Source organism: Populus nigra, chromosome 3 (genome assembly GCF_951802175.1).
Source record: "Populus nigra chromosome 3, ddPopNigr1.1, whole genome shotgun sequence".
In the NCBI taxonomy this organism is placed as follows: Eukaryota; Viridiplantae; Streptophyta; class Magnoliopsida; order Malpighiales; family Salicaceae; genus Populus; species Populus nigra.
This window is the reverse complement of record NC_084854.1, coordinates 9,921,018-9,929,478: the sequence shown is the minus strand read 5'-3', so window position 1 is coordinate 9,929,478 and position 8,461 is coordinate 9,921,018. Positions and strand designations below refer to the sequence as shown.

Below are 8,461 nucleotides of genomic sequence, written 5' to 3'. Positions count from 1 at the left end.
ATGATTTGAGCCATGATTTTGCTAAGTTAATTTGAGTACACTCCGATCTATTTTTTGGATTTTTTTTTCTAATTGAATATTTTTTTCAATTTCTAACGAGATTGAGTTGATTGAAAATTAATTTAGTAATTTAATCTAAGTTAATTTAGATTGATCCAATATATTATTGTTTGAGTATTAAAAAAAATATTATCTTAATATGTTATTATTTAAATTTTTGTAAATATTAATCTAATATATTATCGTTTCAATATTAAAAAAAAAATATTATCCCAATATACCACCGTTTCAATTTTTGTAAATAAGCATTAGGTATGGTAAAAGTTTTTTACTCATGAAAAACACTTTAAGAATTGCATAAGTTATTTTTAACATTAAATAATAATTCAATTCGTGTCGTAGCTGAGCCAGATATCTAATATTCGCTATTTTGGTGCCAATCACTCTCACCCTCGAAGTTCAAGAATTTAGCCTCCAAACTGAATCTTATGTTCCAGAACTAAAAGTAACATTCTTAATTATTTAATTACTTAATTATTTATGGTAGGAAGGACAAATTCTTGGTGATGCTCAAACAAACGCTAGACAAAAGAGCGTGGACGAGAAGCATGCGAGAGCGAGAAGACTGAAGAGTGCTAAAGTTCAAACAAATGATGCCAAGAGAGGAGAGAGAAAGCAGGCAGTGCCTGCCACGTATGAGACTACCTGGCAAGCAGCCATTGCCTTGCGATTGCGCCATCTCCCCTTCCTTCTCTCTCTCCCTCAATCATCATCGCAGTCACAACCCAACCCAACCCCCCTCCAGACCCCATTTTTTTGCTTCCGTTTCTTCCTTCCTTTGTTTTTTTTTTTCCTTTCCACAGAAACCCCACTAACCCAATTCTGAGAAACAGACATAAATTTTTAATCTTGGAACTTCTTGTTTTCCTATTTTAATTTGTTCACCAGGTACCTTCTTGTTTCATTTTAGAAACTGGGATTTCTTTCTTTTACATATTATTGAACCGAATCTGGGTTCTTAAAGGAGGGTTCGTTTTGATGTTTTGAGTTGTTTATGACTGTAGTTTCTCTTGGTTTAGATTGATAAACATAGTTTTTTTTTTTTTTTTTTTTTTAATTTAGGGATCTTTTTTCTTGTTTTTGGTGGTGCTGGAATTAGTGGCAATGACTGATTTTGATGATTTTAGGGGCTTTTTATGAGCTTCCAAATGAAGAATCAGTTTGTTATTTGCTTTGTTAGAATCATCAGTGAATTGCGTTGTTATGCTTTCAATTTTGAGAAAGCTGTTAATATTGATGTGTTGTGATGTTATACTCCATGTGTAATAACAGAATTGAATTCTTGAATAAGATTGATAATCCTGTTGATAACCAGCAAGGTCTCTACGTCATGGATACACCAATGTCTACCACCAATTCCACAGCTGGTTCCAACCCTGGTTCGAACGATGATACCCCGCGTGTTAAATTACTGTGTAGTTTCTTAGGTAGCATAATGCCTCGACCCCAAGATGGGAAATTGCGTTATGTTGGTGGGGAGACGCGGATTGTGAGTTTGCCTAGGGATATTAGTTATGAGGAGTTGATGAATAAAATGAGAGAGCTTTATGATGGGGCGATGGTGTTGAAGTATCAACAGCCTGATGAGGATCTTGATGCGTTAGTCTCGGTTGTGAATGATGATGATGTGATTAACATGATGGAGGAGTATGAGAAATTGGGTTCTGGGGATGGTTTCACTAGGCTTAGGATTTTTCTGTTTTCGAATACAGACCAAGATGGTTCAGCCCATTATGTTGATGGGGATGGAAGGGAGAGTGAAAGAAGGTATGTGGATGCACTAAATAATTTGAACGAGGGGCCTGATTTTAGAAGGCACCATCCTGATTCCCCTTTAATGGGTCCAATTGATGACATTCATTTACAAGAACAGTTTTTTAATGGAATGAATCTTGATGGTGGTCTCCTTAGCCACAGGAGTGGTGAGATGTCAATATCACCGTACAACTTGCATCATGTTGCTATTGCTCCTAGGTATAATGAGATGGAGGGTCCATGGAGTCCAGCATATTATTCTCCTAGGCATCACGGGCACCATGATCCAAGACCATTATCAGAGATTCCAAACTCACCCCCTTCTGCACGGTACCGTATGCAGTTTGGGGAATTACCCGATAAAGGGATGGAAAGAATGCCTGAAGAATATGCTCGGTTGCAGCTAAATCAGCATCCCCCTTTTGATCACCAGGCACAGTATTCTGAAAATGTAGTATGGATGCCTGCTGGAGTAGTAGGTGGTGATAAGGGTGGTTTTCCAGGTAACTTGCTGCACAGTCCCAGTGTTTTTGAAGGGAACAGTGTTTGTGAGCACTGCAGGGGGGCTTTCCCAAGAAATCAACTGCATTTGGAGCAACTCTGCATGGGAAATGGACTTCCTCAGGTTGCTAATCCAGGTGCTGACTGTCCCCCAAACAGGGAGACTTTCATAGTAAATGCAGATGCAAAGGTGCATCACCCAGTGTATCCCAGAGAGCAGAATGATCCACGAACTGTCTACAATGAGACACAAGGCCATGAAAGCGGATGGATTGTGCAGCATCAGTTGAGTCCCCGCGCTGATGAAGCCAGAAAACATATCTCTGGAGCTGCAAGATTCACTGATCATTACATTGTAGATGGTCCTGGCATGAATTACCCCCCTGGGCATGGTAATTTGGTGGATGGCCATCATATGTCCTCCCATCACCGTCCTGGACCTGAATTGGGTAATGATGTGTTTCACGATCAAGCTGTGGCTGCTGTCCACAGCCTACAAGTTTCACCTTCCGAGGAACGCGCAGTACGGTATGGGAATTTTCCTTATGCTTACGGATCCGAGAATCTTCACACATCGCCACGTGGACATGCACATCCACAGACTTTATGGAGAAATGCTCAAATTCCAGTACATGGCATTCCTTATGAAGCATCCGGTGCAGCTCCACATGTGAGTAGTACTGTTAATCCATCGTTTCTTAGGGGCACGACAGAAGGTAGTCAAAGGAGTGGCATTGGCGTGGATAGTCAGAAACCTTGGGTTGAGTCCTCCCAGAAAATGCTGGTTTTTGATGGGACAAATTCCTTGGAATATTCTTACGGTCACATGTTGAAATTGAATCCAAATGCTAATGGGGTAGAAAATAATCAGTCGTTTGCTCCAGAACCCCTTCAACCACCGCTCCAACATGAAATGCTAAACTTATCTGCAAATACAGTTACTTCTGGTTATAACCCAGAGTTAAGTAATACCAATGTAGCTGAAGCATCAAAAGTGGAGGGAACAATCTTTCTTGGTGTAGAAAACCAAGCAAATTGTGTGGGGAAAGTTGAAAACTTGGATGTGTCATGCATGCCTTGCCCGGATCAGGACATGATTGCTGATATGCATGGCCAGGCAGCATTTCTTGAGGCTGTCAATTCCAATTTCTCGAGGTTAGCTGAAGAAAGTGGTGATACAGTGAAAGCGGGAGAAAGAGATCCTTCTGCTGTTCCTGGAGATCCAAACCTGTCAGTTAGCCGTATGAGTTTCTTACCTGATTTAATTGCTTCTGTAAAGAAGGCAGCACTGGAAGAGGCTGAAGAGGTGAAAGCTAGAGTCAAAGAAAATGCTGATCCTGCAAATAATGATTCAATATCAGGAGAAGTAGATGATAAGGAGCCTGAAGCTGTGGTAAGAATGAACTGAACTTTTTTTTGCTCAAAAAGCATTTTACAACATGTTATCTTATTTTCTAATGAATTGCATGTCTAACAGAATACTCATGAAGAAGCAGAGCTGGGATCTGACAATGACAATATAAAAAACAACAAAATTGAGCCTACAAAGGCTGAGGCAGAAGCTATAGAAAGGGGATTGCAGGTGCCTGTTTGTTGTCACATTCACATCATCTTTGTATTAATGCTGCACATTCATTTTAGTTATTGTTCCTTGCTCTCTACACTTGCTTGTTTTGTGTGCTTCAATTTTAATAATAGATTGATTTTGTGTCACAGACAATAAAAAATGATGATTTGGAGGAGATTCGTGAATTAGGATCTGGGACATATGGAGCTGTATATCATGGGAAATGGAAGGGTTCTGATGTGGCTATAAAGAGAATAAAAGCCAGCTGCTTTGCCGGGAGACCTTCTGAAAGAGAGCGTTTGGTAGGACCCATATCCTTCTGATGATTCTTCATTCCCCTGTTCTGGATGATTGACTTGGTCTCAGGTGACATAATATGTGATATATGCACATGCACTTGTGTGCGTGTGAGCTAGTGGTACTTGTAAAACAGTGTCAAGAGAGGCTTGTGATAATTTTTGGATGTGGCCTTTCAGGGGATTGTGCTTAAGGATGTCAGAGTAGGAAATGTTATGTGCTAGTTAATTTTATTCAGAATAACTATAAAAGAGGCTAATTAGTTTGTTTGAGGCAAAAGAAAAGGAAGATTGAATCGTGACCTTGATAACATGAAATTTGTATTTTGCTTTGAGTATCTCTTTCGTTGTTCTTTGATACTTGTGTATGAATTGTGGAAAGATTAAACCTCTAGTGCATATTTTAGACATCTTTTGTAGGAGATTTGATCCTTTCATGTCTGTTATTAATGACAACTTCATCAGATCCTTGAGGGTTTCCTATTCCTCATCTTTCCCATTTGTTTCTTTATGCATATATTTGCTCATGCCAGGACCTTATGGTGTATCTTTCTGGAGAGGAGTTGATACCATGTCTTTTAAACAGTCTTCACTTAAGAAATTTATCAGCAGGAATCGTTCTCTTTGTATTTGATGCCAAATTGTAGTTTCTAATATGATGACCGTGTAGTGTAATTTTTTGTGATTGATGGTAATTTTTGCATTTATGTTGCTTTTGTAGATTGCAGATTTCTGGAAGGAGGCTTTGATATTGAGTTCATTACACCATCCAAATGTTGTTTCTTTCTATGGTATTGTTCGTGATGGCCCTGATGGCTCATTAGCAACTGTTACTGAGTTTATGGTTAATGGATCTCTGAAACAGTTTTTGCAGAAGAAGGACAGGTAACGATTTTGCATTTTTGAATATTCAATCTCTTGTTTTTAGAAGAGTTCTTATTCTTTATCAAATATGAATTAAACATGCTCTACAAGTAAAACTTAATTACAAGGGGCAAAAAGACATTATACAAACAAACATTCTGAGGATGAAGAATCTGTGACACTGTCATATCTTGAACAGAACCATTGATCGTCGTAAAAGACTCATCATAGCTATGGATGCTGCTTTTGGAATGGAGTATTTGCATGGGAAGAACATTGTTCATTTTGATTTGAAATGTGAGAACCTGTTAGTAAATATGAGAGATCCGCAAAGGCCAGTTTGCAAGGTATGTGAGATAGAAAGTTGTACGTTACTGTCTTCTAATAATGGTAATCATTTCTGAAGGGCCCGAGTCTGGCATCTAACACAAACATTCTTAGATTGGTGATCTGGGCTTGTCAAAGGTGAAACAACACACGTTAGTTTCAGGTGGTGTTCGTGGAACTTTGCCCTGGATGGCACCTGAGCTTTTGAGTGGCAAGAACCACATGGTAACAGAGAAGGTAACATAATGCTCGAATAGAAATGCCATAACTTATTTTCCTTTCTTTGGTAGTTTAAGTAACACGTATTGTCTTGTGTTGTAGATTGATGTTTACTCATTTGGGATTGTTATGTGGGAATTACTTACGGGAGAAGAACCTTATGCTGACATGCACTGTGCCTCCATAATTGGTAAGCATCAATGTTTTTGTATGCTGGATAAGCATATTGATAGCAATATAATTTGTTTCCTCTAGGAAAGTGTTGTTTATCAACACATGGATATACGATTAGATTCTTTTAACCTGGGATTTCAGATGTCCTTCTCTTAAGAGTGTAAATTAAAGGACTTTGAACCTGAATTGCTGTTAACATGTAGGTTAGGATAAGCATATCTCTGTGTAGCATGGATACTTTTACATTAATCAACCATGATTCTTTTTGTGCTTTACATTTTTCCCTAAAGAATTGCATTAGTGATAAAGAATCAGGAACGCCAATGGAAACTGGGTTATATCCTATTACAGGCTTCATATTACAAACTCAGACACATTTGGACATATGATGGGTCAAAATCTTGGATGCAAGAGGGTATGGTGTTGTGAATTGTTCTGGAAAGTTAGCTGCTTAATTTTTTTATAGATAAAAGTAGTCGTATCAATGAGAAAAGAACATATTTTTAAAATTGGAGATAAGAGACCTCCAAATGGACAAAGAAGAACAAGAATTTTTTTTGACAGCCACAGAGTGTTTGAATTTCTTAGGATATCAGTCAGGGAAATACCCTAAAAGCCCTTGAAGCGCAGCAGCTGCTCTGTGTGGATGCAAGGATGCTGTAGGAGCTGCTCAATTCTTCTACATTGTTCATCTAAGTGCCTTTCATGAGCATGGCCAAACCAACTAATATGGTTCTCCCTCAATTTATTCTCGTTGAGTGTCACCACCACCTCTATACTCACACTCATTTCATATCCGGTCTTTTTGATCATTTAACTTTCACCTTAAAACTCATTTTAGTTAAGCTCCATTTATTTATGTTTGACTCTGCTTTTTGTGCTTTTTAGTTTTTATGGGAAAGTCACCTTTCAGTCTAACAGGGATTTTAGATTCCATAATTCTCCAATTTTATTTTTCCATTTCAACCTCCTCAGTTTAGTACTCTGGAGAATGCCTCTTTACTACATCATAAAGCACCTAGTTCCTGGATTTTGCATTTCCTTAATTGCATGTGGGGACTTGGATGTTCTTGAATTTTGACCGCTGGGTCTTCATAGGGTAGACCATGGATTTCCAATACTTCTAAATTATGTTTATATATATGTTAACAATATTGAGCTAAAGCTGGTCGATTTTCAGTAAGGGCAGTTTTTCATTGGTCCATCATGCATCCTGTGTTGGTGGCTAACTGGTGACTATCAATTGGACTGTGTTTTAGTCTCATAATTCTTGGCAGCAGAAAGATATGGGTTTCTAAATAGATGGAGCAGCATGACCTCTAAGATTAATTTATGCCACACAGAAAATTCTGCAGATTGACATATGTTTTTGATGCTAAACTATAACTATCTGCTAGAAAACCTAATATATAATATAAGATTATGCATTATGGAAACCTAATAAGAAATTTAATAGTATCTCAGGTACCTGTTTCTATGTGTGTGCGTGTGTGTGAGAGAGAGAGACATGCCTTGGTGTGATTAAAATAACCGTACAACCTAAACTGAAAAGTGGACAAGTTTGTAAGAAATATTGAATGCTAATGTATATTCTTCATTTTAAGCTCTTGTTAATTTTTTGGTGCTCTCCACCATTTTTCATCTGGCTGCCCAAATGTTTGTGGCATAGGTTTTTGAAATCTGTTTCAACCTCATCAATGGATGTAGTGAATGAAATGTATTCTTTTATTAAGTCAAATTATTCTATGATTTATTTGCGCATTTGATTGTGATTTTTTTTGCTTCTTCCTTCTGATTCGTAGGAGGAATTGTGAACAACACATTACGTCCTCAAATTCCCACATGGTGTGATCCGGAGTGGAAGTCTTTGATGGAAAGTTGTTGGGCCTCGGATCCATCAGAGAGACCATCATTCTCAGAGATTTCTCGGAAACTGAGGAACATGGCTGCTGCAATCAATGTGAAATAATTCCAGTTCCGAGGCGGTCAATTTCATTTCTTGACTATCATTGTGGCAGAAAAGGGGGAAATACAAACAAATAAATAAATGAATAGAAAGATTTCTCTGATTAATGTCACGTCACCATCACCATACGAGTTCTCAAATATTTACAGGCTAATATTATTATTATGCAACCTTATCAAGCTTTTATTTAATGTTGCTATGAGTTAGGATTGTTCTTTTCAAAGTGCAGTTACAAGCACACTGGATTTTACCTCGAGGCTTACATAATACAAAGAGCTGTGGATGCACAAGCGGAATGTAAGTTATCTTTTCTGCTTTGGCAAAGCTAGTTTTCTTTTATCAAATAATTCTGGTTCACTCCTTTCACATGAATTAATTGGTGTCAATGGCAGCAAAGTGATTTTAACTTTCTCATGCAGGTTTTTTTACCTGTTTGGATCGATCAAAGTCATTTTACCTTGGGCAATTTCTACTATTATTTGATGTTGGACCCAAGTTTTTTTACGAGGAAGGGCATGTATATACAAGTCAAATCGTAATTGAAGAGTCAGAGCTTTATCTTGGGAGCGATTATGATGCATAATGCTTAGAACTTGAAACTCTCTGTTATGAACATAATTGAAGTTCAATATATGGTCTGGAGATGTAAAATGTATATGATAATCACTCGAGGAAATACTTGCATTATGTATCCTTGCGATGATATGTGCACCCGAAGTACAAGTTCATGAA

The 8,461-nt window shown here is 37.9% G+C and overlaps 1 protein-coding gene across 2 annotated transcripts; it reads left to right on the top strand.

Moving 5' to 3' along the window:
* Positions 1-697: 697 nt before the first annotated feature.
* Positions 698-8,461, top strand: LOC133687881 (uncharacterized). 2 transcript variants are annotated; one of them, XM_062107220.1, is made up of 10 exons: positions 699-948; positions 1,333-3,709; positions 3,794-3,898; positions 4,033-4,185; positions 4,901-5,064; positions 5,243-5,390; positions 5,485-5,607; positions 5,692-5,779; positions 7,566-8,026; positions 8,149-8,461. In XM_062107220.1, the coding sequence occupies exons 2-9, from the start codon at positions 1,391-1,393 to the stop codon at positions 7,730-7,732; spliced, it is 3,267 nt and encodes a 1,088-aa protein (XP_061963204.1). In that variant the 5' UTR covers positions 699-948; positions 1,333-1,390; the 3' UTR covers positions 7,733-8,026; positions 8,149-8,461. The 2 variants fall into 2 exon arrangements, with proteins under 2 accessions (XP_061963203.1, XP_061963204.1); XM_062107219.1 differs by having other exon boundaries at positions 698-3,709.